The sequence below is a fragment of the Opisthocomus hoazin genome, chromosome 11 (assembly GCF_030867145.1).
Source record: "Opisthocomus hoazin isolate bOpiHoa1 chromosome 11, bOpiHoa1.hap1, whole genome shotgun sequence".
NCBI lineage: Eukaryota > Metazoa > Chordata > Aves > Opisthocomiformes > Opisthocomidae > Opisthocomus > Opisthocomus hoazin.
Genome location: NC_134424.1, coordinates 14943582 through 14960443, shown reverse-complemented (window position 1 = coordinate 14960443; position 16862 = coordinate 14943582). Strand labels below are relative to the sequence as shown.

The following is a 16862-nucleotide window of genomic DNA, read 5'->3' as shown; positions in this document are numbered from 1 at the left end:
GTGGTGTACCACCAAAAAATATATACCAAATATACTGCCATTTAAAGGGTTTTAAATTATTTCACTATTCTTTAACAAATTACCTTCTACACAGACTTGCAACAAATACATCATCACCTTGACACATGCTATGAACTAAATATTTCTATTGCATTTTATGATAAGAAGATACAATACCTCTGTCTGAAGTATGGCAGCTCTCTGTTCTTTGGCAGTAAGTGACTCTTTAAGCACTTCAATGTGTTGCTTGCAATCTGAATTCTGATTGCTGAGGGTTTCAAGCTTAGTTTGTAAGGCAAGAAGTTCTGATTCTTTCTTTGAGAGTTCTTGTTTCAGTTGGTCAATCTGTAATGGGTAAAAAATGGTTAGACCATTAATTTAATTTCCAATTCACAGTCGCACTGAAATCTGAAAGGTGTGAAAAACCATGATATGACAACCCAGACACCTGTAAAATTTGGAAGAGAATTAACATTCGGACTTTTTACACTCAACTTCAATTGAGTTTCTTGTAATTTAACGTACACTGTCTTCAGAATTATTTCCCTGCTGTTGCAGAAGTTAAAAGGAAATTCAAAGATTATATGTGATGATTTGGCCTATAAATTTACTATGGATCTAACTTAAGTTCAAAGGAATTTATCCTGTGTGAGACAAGTCTGGCAGGACAGCAAAAATGCATAGGAAAAGAAATGTTCATAAAAGCACAAATTCAATCCAATAGCCTCTTCCTTCCAACCGTGTGATTCTTGTGAGTTATCATTGGCCAGAGTGAATCAAGGTTTTTAGGAGCCTGATAAGCAAAAGCAGGCATCTTAGCAAAGAGAAGAAAACAAAGAAGTAGAATTTTAACCTTACTCTTCTTGCAAATGTATTGCCGCCCACTGTCCTCACCTCCTTTTTTCCTTCCTGGCAGTTCATATAGAATTCTCAAGTACGAGGAAAGACAAGCCAAAGAGATTAATTTAAGAGAATCCTGGAGAAAATGTTACAAAAAATTCCACAGAGTGAAACGTCTCTGAGGTTGTAAAAGTGCATCCTAGGGGAAACAGCAGAAACCCAGTCACTAAGACGGAGCTTCTGAATTTAAGTGAATTTAAGGTTCATCAGTAAATGTCACAGAATTGTGATTATTTTTCGCTTTCCACAATGACAATTGGGAAGGGTAGCCAGAGCACACGAAAGTGTGGTGGATTTAGAATATACGAATATGAACAAAGCACTGGACAATACACAGAATGATACTAAAGGATAGTGAATTAGGTGACATATATCTATTCTTCTTAAACTCCTGTGAAATAACACTGGTCACCAAATGAGTTCCGATACATCATCTCATGAGGATTATTTGAAATAAAATGCCTCAGTGCATCTGCGTAAATCAGAGAAACCACACTTCTTTATATTTGGCGTTTTCTTGATGACTGTAAGGCCTAGATATTTTTCTTTAAAATTCAAGTTTCAAGTCTGCGACAACCAGAAAAGTGCAAGAAGAGCTCTTTACATTCTCTCCCATCACTTGCATCCCAATAGACATTTGGAATGCAAGAAATCTAGAAGGGCTAGATGGAAAATGACTCAAAAATCTCCACGAAAAAAAAAAAATGTATCCACAGGCTGATCCTACTCAACCACATCCTAAAGATCCACATACTAAAATATTTCACAGATTCAATATTGTATGGCACAGTCACTAGAAACATTTACTGCTGATCAAAATATTTTTATTTTGGTTTACATCACAAGCATATCCTTAAAAAAATCAATCTAAAAAATCCTTCTTCCAACTATAGTCCATATGCACATCTTAATATATTTATTCCTTATTTCTCTTTATAAATCTCAATATGTTTGTCTAGCTGGTTAAGGTACTTGACTAGTTCCTCCTGAGCTACATATAAAATCAAGAAACTATACTGGCACTAAAAGCAATCACTTTCAGAGTCTGAAAATACCAAAATAAGAAAAGGAGCATACAAAAAGCAGATGTCAAGAAAATGTAAAGAATGTAGTTAAGAAACTGCTAGAGAACTTTCTCTTGAAAGCAAACCACCTTCCTCCAGCCCTTGTCAGAACATGTGAGAAAGTATGGCAACCAAGACAAAAATGTATGCAAAATGAACAATGGGAAAATCTGTCTACAAGATATAAAGACAAAATGCAGATCTGCAGCCTTTCTGAATTATATCACATGCTTTACAGAAGACCCATGTGAACACCACAGATGCTTAATCTCTCCCCACTTTTTTCCATGACACAACCCATACCCTGAGAAATAATCAACAACAGCAACAACTACAAAAAAAAGCTTTGTTTTCATTGCAGGTATGTTCTTTGGGTTTTAGAAACAGAATCCATTTACCTGTTTAGTATAAAGTTCTGGCTACAAGACCTACAAATTGCCCAGAGTTTAAAAATGTGTTAGAGTTCTCAAATAAAATAAATAAATTTTTTTAAAAGCCACAAAAAATGTGCTTTTGGCTAGTGTTTTATTAAAATAAAGTATAATGATGAAAGTGTACTAAAAAAATTAAGTTCAAAAAATTAAGTATCAAAAATACCAAAGGCATAACAAGAAACCACATAACTTCTTAAAAGAAATTTTAGACGCGGTTATATTTGCTTTTTTAAAGTTCTGCAATTATCTGTTAGTGTGTGAACACATAAAAAGGGACATGAAATAAATCTCTGTCTACAGCAGATGTGCAAACATTTTAACTTTGCTGTATCTTAAGTGGTGTGGAAGACCAACGGTCACAATTCAACGAGATCTCCTGATCTCAGTACAGAAAGAGACAAAGGCAAAAACATTTTTGTACTTTATCAAGACTACAGTGAAGACAGCCTACACGTCTAGATGCTACAGCACTTACACGCAAAGAACTCCAAGTTCTTCAGGTCTGATCCTGACCTTCCCACTATCTCACATATTTCATATGTGCAATTTCCTTGTCACTGCTTTTTCAACATTGCCCAATATGATCTTGCTTCACCTCCTTTCCTGAAACCCTAGTTCTTTGTCTTCCTTCTCAATTCATGATTCTTTGTCACCTCCCACATTTCAGTCCCTTAGATATTAGCATTTCTAGAAGATCATTATCCTTTTTCTTACATCACTATTTTTACAGAAAGGAAAAGGAAAAGGGAAAGGGAAAGGGAAAAGGGAAAAGGGAAAAGGGAAAAGGGAAAAGGGAAAAGGGAAAAGGGAAAAAGAGAAACAATCAGAGCCTTTCCCCTGAAGATTGCATATTAGAATTAATGGGCCAAATCTTCAAGTAAATAATTCCATCAAATGAAACTATATTGATTTATGCATTATAAGGATCTAGTCTTACATGACAAATGACAACTGCTTTTTACAGTGAAGGATTTCAGTAAAGGAAAAACAGTAGCAATGCAAATGAAGTGGCTGCATACAGTACATTCTACAAGTCTGTCTGTAGATTCTACAGGTTATATTGGTCAAGGTCTATTTTTAAAGTGTTTATCACATTTCCAGGCCTATCCACAACAACAAAAAAAAAAATTGTAGTTCTTTTCCTATATATTTCTTCTACAGGATCACCAGAACTTGCATGCTTTCCTTCATAGAGTGTGAAAAGTTCTTGTACGCAGACATTAGTTACAGAGTGCCTTCTTACAGCCTAACCAATTCTTAAAACTCAATGGTAATTTGCTGACGTTGTGCTATACTATCACTAGATTTTCGTACTCATTCCTATCGATAGCATGAGAGTTCTAGTACTCAAAGAACTACTTAAATTCCAGAGTGCAGACTCACACTTGAAAAAATGCATGTGTTCCTTTAAATATCTCGCTGCTAGCCAAAGGACGAACCCTAGTAAGAGAAGGAAGTCTTGCAAAGCAGAAATTATTTTTAAAACTGCATATCTTCCTACATGTTTTCTTCATATCCTTAACGAAGATATTTGAAGCTTCATATCCCTCAGTCATGAAAACTTTAAGACTTGTTTTGACAACTTCTGTATCATGTGAGTGATGGCAATTTTTGTTGCTTCAAAAACAGAGCATGGAGAGTCCTCATAAAGTGGGGGAAAAAAAAATCTAAGCAAGTTTTCTTTCTCGTTTCTACAAGTTCTATTTAACTGCAAGTCAAAATTAATGCCTATATATTTGGAAGGAGTGAATATTACTAAAAATTGGTTAAGAAAAGGAACACTTCTCAGCATTCTCTGCCACTCACATACAATAAATAATATTCAGTATTGGCCTCCATTTAACACCTCCCTATTTATTTAAATCAAGAACAGATTTTAAACAGTTCTACTAAAGAATAAATGTGAAGTATTAAGAGCTTTATAGCACCTAAGATTGTTAACTGTGAGAATAATTTTGTTCTGCTCTTTGCCATCAATCAAGACTTCTGTTTATCAGAATTTATTAACAATCTCAGGTTCAACAGATCAGGTAAAATAAAATCTGTTTTCCGACAGCTACGTAAATACTTTTCCACCTTGAAAGGTTCTCAGATTAATGATGAAAATAGTATCTTCTGCTGCAAATCTCAATTTTAAGTGGAAGAAAAGGACTACTGAAAGAACACAAAGTTTCATCAGAATGTGGCATTTATCAAAGATCAGAAGATTACGACAAAACAAGACACGTTTAACAGTCTTCTCGTTCATCTTCTTTCTGTGCCACAGAAATACACTGAAGCTTTTCCTCTCAAAAACATCAGAAGGTTATTAACAAAGTACTAGGCTTTGTACATTATTTTTATAGCAACAGATTTGCTGAGATGCATTAGGATTTTAGCTGGTAATTGCTAAAACTTAATTGCTTTGAAATTATCAATGTTTAAATAGGCAAAATAATTTTCCTGATCATAATGCTACTTAGGAACTTTAGGTACTTTTCAGTATCTTAAGATCTACTTCTTTCAACAGAATAAATACATTCTTTGATAATTTTTATTTTAATAAATCTGGAATAATTCCACATGGGCACTAACACTTCGATTTCTTCTGCAGCACAGACTCCCAGGAGAAGATAAAAATAGGCCCCAATGTCCCAAGACACCAGCAATTCCTGTGATGTAGTTTACAAGACACTATAGTTTCCAAACTGGGAGACAGTAACAGCTCTTCTGAGATGGAAAATCTTCAGTATCCTATACTACACAATGTGATAATATTTTCTTACTCCTATACTCCCTGTGGAGTTCAGACAAAGTAAAAGCATCTTGTCAAGAAGATAATGAAGGTCTAATTTACACAAGAAAACTGAAAATCAGAGAACTCTGATTCTCCAGAAGGTGCTGACAGCATTTCATTGTCTGACCACAGACAAGCTGTGTACTTTCTCTGAATCTTAGCTTGCCCAACTCTGAAAGCGTGGCAATGGTATTTATCTACCCGATATTGCAAACTTTGTACTTAAACAGCAACATTGCTAAGTATTTTAAGCATCAACAGACAGTGGCAGGCAGAAAACTACAATTTAAGCCAATTAACTCCTACTTTTTTTGCTTATATGGCCTCTAAAGAGGTAATAGTATCAGCTTCTCCCCAAACAGTATTTTCAGAGCTGCAAGTACACATTTCGGAATGTGAAACAATCCATCTCTGTTCCCTAGAATTTCACATACACAAAAAACCCTAAATATTAAACAGAATAAGAACCCAAACAAATAACTAGGATGGAAAGACTTTTAAGATAAAGTAAGATTTCATAATAATCAAGACTACTAAAGTTGTTTGCCTGGATTTTACTCTGGCATTATGGTAAAATTTTTAACATCAGTGCAAGAGAGGAGATGGCTGGCTTTCCTCTTCAGTGTTTCCACTTCAGGCTGCAGTGAGTTGTTTTGACCCATCTTAGTTTATCTTATAAATAAAATTTTAAAAATGCTTCAGTCTCCATAACTCCATAAACAAAACACATGCAAGGTAGACAGGTGGGAATAAGCCAGCACAAATTGTAACATTATATATATTTATTAGAATTTTTAAGGCACTTACACAAATATCAGAAAAGAAACATTAGAATTCACAAGAAAGACTATTTGGAACGCTCATCTTTACCTAGACAGCAGCTGAGCACAACAAAATGAAAGAAGGTAAAAAGACCAGCTGCAACAACAATTTAGACATCAAGCTTTACTTCCGATGCATTTTAAAATAGTGAACAAGCAAAGCTGTTTTGCAAGCTTGATACCAGCAAATGTGCTACATCACTATACATTTACTATCTGCTTGTGGTCAGCTCATAATTATCCATGTAAAATAATTTGAAACAAAAGGTACTCTACAGGAAGAAAGTCCTCAAACTGCAAGTCATTAAAACGTTGGAAGATTACACTTTGGTATCATCTACAGAACAGCAGTCCTCACTGTAAAACTACAGGCAAAATCAGAAAAAAATTGCACAGTTGAAGTTGTGCCAAAATGATGCAAGTCAAAATTATGAACTAATTCAAAAAGCCAACATTAAAACACAACACACAAGAAAGGGAAAAGGGAACACAGTGTATATTCACGAGTGTAGTAGCCTCTGTAGAAGCAGTGAAATAGTCTCTTCATTACCTCTTCCTAAGTCAAAACATAAATGCTTCACTTCTCCATAGCTACTAAGTATTGCACAGTAGAGATCTACCAAAAGACAACATGCAGAGAGCTGCTTGTGTTGAAAAGGGTGAAGTTAAAACTTTTGTTTCCATTATTTAAACAGCAGTAAGTTATTTTATTAATAGACCTTACCTTATTTTTCATGAACTTTGAGTGACTCTTATAAACTTCTATTTGTTTGATTTCTTCTTCTCTGTCCTCTGTATTCAGAACTCCATTTGTCTTTAACATCTGTATTTCATCTTCAAGATCTCTTATATTGCGCTCCAGTGAAGCTATTTTTGTATCCTAGATCATAAATAAAAAAGAGAATACTGAAAATTACATGAAACGTTTGTTCAAGCGTAACAGAAGTATATCTGTACTCACATGTACATCAAATAACAACATAGCAAAGAGGTGGTACAAATGCAGATTGCACATACTGCCATAAACCAAGAGTAATTCTATTGATTAAAAACTACAGAATTTAGACCTCTTTCACTACCAGAAAGAGATATGTAGTGCTATGTTCTGTTGCACGGTCTGTAGAGAATACACTGGTCAAAATTCCGTCTTCATTCCTACACAGTTAGGGATGAAGGGAGAATGGAAGATACCCTGTTTGCCATGTATACATGGTAACATAACCTTGCTTGCTCTGCTAACCATCTAGGCCTGGTTATTCTTTCAAGCTCTTGAACACAAAATTTAGCCTGGGAAGGCCAGTACATCATCACTGCAGGATGACAGGCCACTTCATTATGTGACTCAGCCAGACACTGGGTTTCTCTATGTCCAGAGTTCCGCCTGCTGTCAAGAGGAAGAAAGGTTGTCTCCTCATATACCTTTCCTCCACTAATTCAGTCACATCACTAAGATGGGATTTAGCACTTGTTATTATGAGTCTCAAAACAAGCAAAACCCCAGCCACTAAAAAAATCTGCATCACAGCCAACGGCTTCCACGTGTGCCAGCACAGCACTCAAAATACCCAGTGATTTTTCTTGTTGTTGTCAGTCATTTGGAAATGGACTAAACCTCTTCAGTGAGAGTCAGAAAGATTAAAAAAGTGATTACACAAACTTCACAAATAATTTTCAAAGAGCATTGCAAAATCACTTATTAGGAAATCTGCTTTAGGCCCTGTTTGCAGACCTTTATTAAGAAATTGAAAACACTGATTCAGATGGTCATTCAGTTCAAGCATGTGAAGGAGCAACCATCCATCAAAAATCAGAGATCAGGGAGAAGTTTTTGTTCCACTTAGGTCAATGAAAAAAGAAAAATCTGATTCAATAAGATCAGGGTATTACCCTAGAAACCTAATTTGGGAAAAAATACAAATTGAATTGATCTTTTAACCAGGACAAGCTAAGCTTGAATCTCTCTGCTTAACTACAGCTTTGTTTCTGTTTCTTTTTCCAAAATTAGTTTTATTTTTCTGAGCTCTAAGAGTACACCAACGCTTTCTCTAGACTGCTCAAAAGCACGCAAAACCAAAACTCCTGTAATACCTTCTTTGATAACAGAGCTAAGCAAATTTAGCAATTTAATATACAGGATAGTCAGACGAAGTTCCAAAAAGTATGTGAACTTTTGGTACTAAAGGAAAAATGAAACTCATATTCTTTTTGAGATTTAGCAACCACTGTTATAAATCCATATGGAATCAAAGCTATGTAAGGACTAAATGTCATTTAGATGGCACACTATCATTTCTCTAACATTTTAGCTTTTATCTTTATAGTCAATAATAAGTCTCAGTCTAGGAGAAATTTTATTATTTTCTTATTTCTTACATTAAATTAATAGAGGTTTTTGAATGGGAAATTTTTTAACTATTTAGTTAGCAGTACAAAAAGCTGTTAATAAGCAAGTGAAAATATTCATAGTCTGAAATACTGAAGGTTTTAAAGATCTGACAAGATAAGTATTTATAATATGAAATTAAAGTCTGCATTTTCCTTACAATTTTCAATCCCAGAGAAATTCTACTTAAAAATAAAATAATAACATTATTTAATTTACAGTAACTGTGGTCCTTCAAGATTTTTCTCTCAGAAGCTGATGCTTTTTCACCAAACATGCTGGAGTGCATACAGATACTTTTGACTAGAGTACCTGAGCAGAACATCCTGAATATCTTTTATGCCTTCAACTAAGGAAATAAAGAACACTTATTCTCAGCCAATCCTATCCCTGTGTGGGACAACACATCTCAAAGAATGGTATTTACTGTAGTTCTAATACTATTATTTTGTAAGGTAACTAAAAACTTCCTTGCCTACATCTTTTCTACATTCTACTACATTGAGTGTGATAGAATTCTACCTGTGCAGTGTGAAAACAGTCCCACCAAAATTAGCTTCAGAACTTCACAGTTTCTCTGCAAAACAATGTCACAAGAACAGACTCAATGAACCACAAAGAGTTTTCCCGTATATCTCCATTAATGAAAGTATTTAGGATACAGAGACAGTTTGCCTAGATAAGTAAGCTGTCATACAATAGCTCATTTGATAAATCATAGCACAGATTGAGCCAATTAGAAGGTCTGCATAGAAATAATTATCCACATTGTCTTCACAAAGTCAGAGCAATTGAGCTTAAATTCAAATTAATCTGAACTATGTAGGAAACAAGCATTTGGCTTAGTCTTCAATGACAACACCTCTCAGGCCTCTGTGCTTAAGGAAAGGGTTCAAGCAAGAGGACTATTAACAGCGAGGACTCAGTCAGGGCTTACTTGTGAGAATTCAACCTGTACAAATCCATGGAACTCAACCCACTGCACCCAAGGGTGTTGAGACAACTGGCTGATGTCCTTGCAAGCCCATTCTCTAGCATCTTCAAAAAATCATGGAAACTGGGGGAGATCCGTGACAACTAGAGGAAGGCAAATGTTGCCCTCATCATAAAGAAGAAACCAAAAGAACAAACCAGGGAACTACAGGCTTGACACCCTCACTTTGTTCCCTGGAAAAGCTATGCTGAAGTCTTCTTGGACAACATTTTTGATCACATGAAGGAGAAGGTAATTGGGAACAGTCAGTGGGGATTTACCAACAGTAAATCATGCCTGACCTACCCAAATGCCTTCTGTGATAAAATTATTAGATTTGTGGATGAAGAGAGAACAGTATCTGTCATTTACCTCAACTTTAGCAAGGCTTTGGACACTGTTTCCCATATTTTTGTATCCAAGTTAAGACGTTGTGGTCTGTATGGGCAGACAAGTAGCAAGGTTAAAAAAAAAAAAAAAAAAAAAAAATCCGTGATCAGGTTTAGAGGGTAGTGGTTAACAGGTTGTGTTCTACCTGGAAGACAGTAAGAAGAGTACTACGGGGCCTGTCCTGGGACCTGTCCTGTTTAATATCTTTAGCAGTGACCTCCAAGAGGTGACAAGAGTGCTTGCTCACAAAGCCTGTAGTTTACACCAAGCTGGGAGACCAGTCAATATGCCTAAGGGCAGGGCTGCTATTCAAAGCGACCTAGACAGACTGGATGAACCGGCAGACAAGAACCTTAGGAAATCTGACAAAAGACAAAAGCAAAGTCCTGTGTCTGAGAAGAAAGAACTCCTTCCAGCTGTACCGGGCAGGGACTAACTCCCCAGGGTGCAGCTCTGCTGAAAAAGACTTGAGGATCTTGGTGAACAGCAAACTTAACAGAAGCCAGTACTGTGACCCAGCAGAAAAGGCAGCAAACAACATCCTGGGCTGTATTAACATGAACACAGCCAGTAAGCAGATCAAGGGAAGAGATTATCGCCTTCTACTCAGAATTCATTAGACTTCATCTAAAGTAGAGTACAGCATCCAGTTTTAAGCTCTGCAGTACAAGACAGACTTGATGAATGAATTCAACAGGTGACCACCAAGAGGGCTGGGGTACTGGAGTACTTGCCCTCTACAACCAGGCAGAGGAAAGTGGGCTTGTTCAGCCTAAGGATTAGAAGAGAACAGAAAGGCTTCAAGAGAGACCTAAAAGTAGCCTTGCAATACCTAAAAGTGTTATATTTTGAGTACAAGCATTGGAAATGGTTGCCCAGAGAGGCAGTGCTGTCCATCTCTGGAGGTTTTTCAAGATATGACAGGATAAAGCCCTGAGTTTATATCTTCATTTGGGTTTTGCAATCATGAGGCACAATATACTACAGGCAAATATTCATGAATTCCATCAGAGTAGAAAGAATATTCTTTCTCTGTCATTATTCCTGCAGTAACTGTAGTACAGTGATCTTAAGCCTGAATGTCTGATGCCACTGAAATATGTTCAGCATTTCACTAGCAAACTGTATTAAGATTTTTAGCACCCTTAATTATTACTGTCTTAATAATTAATCACAAATAGCTTTGCGGTATAATTAATTGTAGAAGCACATGGATGTATTTCCCAAAAGTAGGACTAACTTCAGTGCTTCTCTCTTGGCTTTTCTCTTCTGCAAATAGCCAGCTGCAGTGTTCATAACCAAAGTAATGCAAATAATTAAATTTACAGCCCTTTATAAGATCTAATTCCTTTTCTTCATGTGTAAACAAATTTTCAGTCAAACTTTGTTCTACTGAAAACGTTAGAAAATCACTATACACGCAGTAGAACACAGAAATCATCTCATTCAAAACAGTTAGTTGAAAATTAACATCAGAGTAAAAGCATGTTTCTCCTCTGAAAGACGATGCCCTCATTTAACAGTTTTGTTCAATCACACAATCAAAACGACAGTAAATGAATAATAACACTATACTGATATAAGTAAGTATATACCAGTTCAATCATAGAAACTGAATGGCTTTAAAATGAACAGCAGGATAAGCACTTGCTTAGTCAGACAGTGTGACCAGGAAATTTTTGTGTGAATGAGAAACCTGATAAATACAGTCAGCTCCCTTCCAGATACTTAGAAAGTCAAGAATACAAATTTTCACTTTAAAAAAAAAAAAATCAGTCATAATATGATAGGTAGAGAAAAAAAAAAGAAAAAGAAAGACTTGTCAAATTTTGCCTACTGCTAACATTGTGAAAATGGGAAAAATTCATCTTGCATACTGCTGAATGCAGATTCATTCACTTGCATCACACTGTGATATACCAATTTTCACTGGCAGATATGTTTCTGGGTCATACAACTATGCAAATACACTGTGGTTCCTGTCTGAAGAGTTTTTCAGTGTGTTTTAATCCAGGTAAGAGCTCAGTGATGTAAAAGGATGTAAAACTTTTCAGTAAGAATTCGTAGACAAAGGAATTTAAAATAGAAGTTGAGGAGAGCTATCTTCCATGACAGCAAACATACTTCCATGCCACACAAGCAAAGTAATGCACTTTGAAGGGAAATACCAAACCCCTTCATGCATCTTACAAGTTTCCAAATTAACTGCATCCCCTCTTGGAAAACGAGCTCCAGCCAAAGAGAAAAGTATGCCAGGACGCAAAGGAAACAACCAAACAAAAAAAATTCTTGGAATGTGAATCTTGCTGTTTCTTATCTTTTATCTCACTAGCTGTTTCTTTTCTGGAAAATCTCTGATACTGAAAGTGCTGATGATAATCAGCAGTCCATAATTTCCTTTCTTGAAGGGTATGTTCAAAGAGAAAGAGCATTCAACCAAAAATCAGTTAAAAACCACAAGGGAGTTGACTAGGGATGCAATTTTAAACAAAACAAAGCAAACAAACAAAACAAAAAAAAACATAACAAAAAACCCACTACACACACACCACCACTACCACCACCTCCACCCCACTCCCCCGTTCTGTAGGGCTTCCAACCAGCTTTTACATTATATATATAGAGAGATACACGCCTATATCTAATATAATTATGGAGTTGTTTTTTTTGAATAACAACTTTTCAAGTTACAGGTAAAATACAACTTAAATTACTTAATATGTTAGTCTAAAAAACATTATTAAAATGACAGATTTTCAATAGCAGAATTTTTAAAATTTTATTAATATTTGTCCATGGAATCAGCATTACATTACTCATATCATAGAGCAAAGGCTGTATAAATGGTCATAAAAAACAAGTAATCTTTCTATTAACTAGCCCTTCACATGCAGAAAATAAACATTTTTAAGATGTTAACAGTTCTGTTCACAAAACATTTTTCCATATGCTTTTTTTTTTTTTAAAGAGTAAAACAAAAGGTTGAGATGGAATGAAAAAAAGAAAGGGGAAGAATTCTCATTAAACCTTATCATTTGGAGAAATTGCACAAAAAGAAAAATACTGCAACAGAAAAAAATTTAAAAGCTATCAAGGTTTATGAACAACAATAAATTATTGTAGCTCTCGCAGATCATAGCTCTACAATCAAATCAGCTTGCTCCATCAGACTTCATTTCAGAAATTTTCTACTCCCTTTACTGAAGATAAAAGCAAAACCTAAGCTTCAGTGCACTTTAGAATGATTTTTGCACTGAAATATATTAATACTTATATGACCTGTTATGACATCGCATCTGGGAGTAGTCCTCATCAAATCTCTCCAGCTAAGTCTTCAGGACTCTGGCTTTTTGTACTACATTTGTATTTTACATTTTGCAAATGTAACGTGGCAGAAATAATTTATAGCACAGCCTGTTACACACTTACAAGGTTTATACATCACAGAATGACATTTAAGTTTTATTAGAAATATCTAACATAACCTTTGGAAGCATTTTCCGTACTTCTATCACAAGTTTAAAGTCTCTCAGGAAAAGTTGACTTTTAATCTATCTCTGCACACTGTGATTACAACTGTGTAAAAACTTGTTTTCCTACCTCTAGAAGAATTGTCACTGTCAGTTTTGAATTAACTTCTTATTGGAACAGAAGCTAGAGATTTCACAAATTTTGAAGACTGCAATCTGTTTCAGAATAATTTATCTAAAACATCAGTGATGACAAGACAGAAGAGAAGCCAGGCATCACCTTCGTTCACAGACTGTTCAAGGAGTCAAAGGTACTGTTCCCTTATGTATGAACAATACAGGACCAGTAATGCTGGAAATACACCAGACAGGCTGCTGGCTTGCATAGGAAACCTGAAAGTTTTCCTGTCTGGACAACTGCTAGAAAGTGAGGACCTATTTTTGCAGGTCAAAGATAATACAGTCTAGAGCTCCCAATGGGTACTGCCACAAGGGAGCTGGGTTGACTTAGAGGATGGATAGAAAGTTAGATAGCTTTACTTTCACTAAAAGTTTTGACAGAATAGGCACACTCCCATGAAATCTTATGATTCAGTTGAATCAGCATTTTCCCACAGAAAACTTCAACTGGAAAACTTTCAACTAGCTCTTGTTGTGGCACAGGGTCTGGCAATCTTTCAGAAATTGAAATAGGAACAGATGCAGTATTTCCTTCAAAACTTTAAGCCTTATCCACATTAGCAGCATTCTAAAAACTTTGTGGGTCTGTGTTGAATCACGAAGAAGATTCCTTTGCAGTAAAATTAAAGAAGCAGCTTAGTATTAAATGGTACTAATAACTGTCTTCAAAGTTCTACAACAATGCAACATTTATGCAGATTTTTCCAGTCAGGCCCTCTAAATCTGTTAAAAGACATAAGATTATATAGCAGGCGTTGTGATATAGATCAGGATACTCACTCTAATCTATCCTTTCCTTCCAGCAGTAACCAATACTTCTTCTACCTCTCCTTTATAAGAATAGTGTTGCAGATATTCAGTGAGAGAGGTTAGGACTATTTCTATGCTGGATCTAGCAGAAATCCATCTCTTTTGGAACATGAAACAACTAATGTGTGTCCTGAAGCCGAAGACAATGGAAAGGAGACTAACTCTACAAATGAGTTTCCACAATAACGTTTCATGAATCTTCTATATCCAGTCCTCACAACAAGAGTGCTATAGTACATTTCCTGAATGCTTGGTGGGGGGAGGGCAAGACATTTGTAAATAATACAGCATTCCAGTCTGTCTTACTCTGAAACGAAAAGTAATGAAATGCTACTCTTCATCATTTCAAATACCTGATAAATTTACACTATGTCTGTGAAAAAAATTGCTTGCAGGGCATTCAACAAGCAATCAGAAGCAAATATTTGAAACTTCACATTTAATAAAACTTGCATTTAAATGCACATATGCACACTTGCTATCAACTGACCATAAAAGACTACTCTTCTGTATACTTTTCTTAACTTTGTCAATTTAATACAGAGAATATTCAGGCTTATTTTTGAAGACAAGGGAAAGTGAAAGTTCATGCAATCTTAACAATGAGTATGTTGCACCGCAAACACACATACACACTTTTTTAGAACCAAACCCATACCTGAAATATCAAAGCTGGATCAATACATAAAGATGGCTCTTTCTGCAAGTAAGGTAAACCACAAATATTTTCATTTACTTTACAGCTTACCATTTTTAAAGACTTTTTAATTCTTGTTGGTAGACTACATATATTTCAGGATGGTCAATACTTTACAATTAGGATGAGCGTTATGACATATCTGCAGGCAACTCATTTCTGATTTTCTCTCTCAAGTAATATCACTGGTTTAAGCCCAGAATGGTCTGAAGAAGATCACAGAATCATAGAATGGTTTGGTTCGGATTGGAAGGGACCTTTAAAGATCATCTAGTCCAAGCCGTCTGCCATGGGCAGGGACACCTGCCGTTAGACCAGGCTGCTCAGAGCCCTATCCAACCTGGTCTTGAACATTTCCTATGATGGGGCATCGGCAACTTCTCTGGGCAACCTATTCCAGTGTCTCACCACCATCATCATAAAGAATTTCTTCCCTATGTGCAATGTAAATTTCCTCTCAGTTTAAAACCGTTGCCCCTTGTTCTCATCACTACAGGCCCTATTAAAAATTCTGTCCCCTTCTTTTTACAAGCCCCCTTTAAGTATTGAAAGGCCACAAGAAGGTCTCCAAGAAGCCTTCTCTTCTCCAGGCTGAACAACCTCAACTCTCTCAGCTTTTCCTCATAGAAGAGGTGTTCCACCCCTCTGATCATTTTTGTGGCCCTCCTCTGGACCTGCTCCAACATGTCCATGTCTTGCTAGTACTGGGGACCCCACAATAGAATGCAGTACTCCAGCTGGGGCCTCACAAGGGATGAGAAAGTTTTGACCTGATTCATGTGCTCAGTAGTACTTCTTACTGAAAGAATGACATGAAAAGTGTGTTTGCCTTAACTCTTTTTATTATACTAATCAGTGTTAATCAACTTTGGATATCACTGATATTCAAAGATATCAATGATCTGGCATTTGTCAGCACGCAAGGCACAAAGAAGTATGCATGGGTGAAATTGAAATTAAAGGAAAGGACTTCAATGTCCTAGCTTTATTTCACACTTAACAGACAAAGATTTAGACGTTAAAAAAAAAAAAAGCTGTTTGTTTACATACATCCATAGCCACAAAGTCAGAAGCAACCATTGCAAAGAAATTAGACAGGCTTCCTGTATAACAGAAGACATAAAATTACATGAATGCTGCCAAATATACACACCATATTTTAGTGTGCATTTGCTACCTCTAGCTTCCATGCAGTGTATTTTACAATATATTTATTTTCATTCCTGGAGAGGGCTCTTTTTTTTTTTTTAATGGAGATATCTCAGGTAGGGATCTACAGACTGTAATCTCTTTGCTCTGTCATTTCCTCTTTGTTAATTTACACAAAATTTAAAAAAAGTCATTCATTGCTTGGTAATTTTTTTAAACGTTCTGGTGGCTCTTCTCTGAACACCATGAGCTCCATGATGTAACTCACTGTTTTGGGCAGATACGCACTTCAAAACTTTTACCCCTTTACTAAACCCATGATACAGACAGCTTATCTAGTATGCCCCACTTTCTAGAGAACACATCTCAAGAGAAAACCATGGCGGAGGGCTGGGGGAACTAAACAAAACACAAATATCTCTTGAAAGCAAGGTCTACAATGCGATCAAGCCAGTTTCAAAAAAAACAGGAGCTTGAGGGAATAACAGGAGCATGTGGGAAAAGGAAGCATCCTGCCCTCCTCCTGTCCTGTAACACATTTCCAGAGGAAAGAAAAGCTTCTGGAGAAGGTCTGCTGCAGACAAGGGAACAGAAAGTAAAGAATGTAAGGAGAAAGAATAAGCAAAAGACATGGGACATCTGGAACTAAACATCTCTAAGAAGCAAAATCAGAAAGTTAGGAAAGAAAGGTCTGCACAATGCATCTGAAAATGAATAAGTAAAGCAATAGAAATAGGAGTCACAATATAAGATGTCAATTTTCCACCTTTTCTGTTTGCGCCCCCCCCCCTTTTTTTTTAGTAAGTATACCAAAG

The 16862-nt window shown here is 36.0% G+C and overlaps 1 protein-coding gene across 14 annotated transcripts in view; it reads right to left on the bottom strand.

Moving 5' to 3' along the window:
* Window positions 1–16862, bottom strand: part of ERC2 (ELKS/RAB6-interacting/CAST family member 2) — a 557034-nt gene that overhangs the window by 391007 nt on the left and 149165 nt on the right. For all 14 annotated transcript variants that reach the window (XM_075432855.1, XM_075432854.1, XM_075432857.1 and 11 more), the window contains 2 exons: window positions 6720–6875; window positions 178–345 (listed from right to left, as the gene is read on the bottom strand). In XM_075432855.1, the coding sequence (XP_075288970.1) occupies window positions 178–345; window positions 6720–6875 (324 nt within the window). The remainder of the gene's footprint in view (window positions 1–177; window positions 346–6719; window positions 6876–16862) is intronic.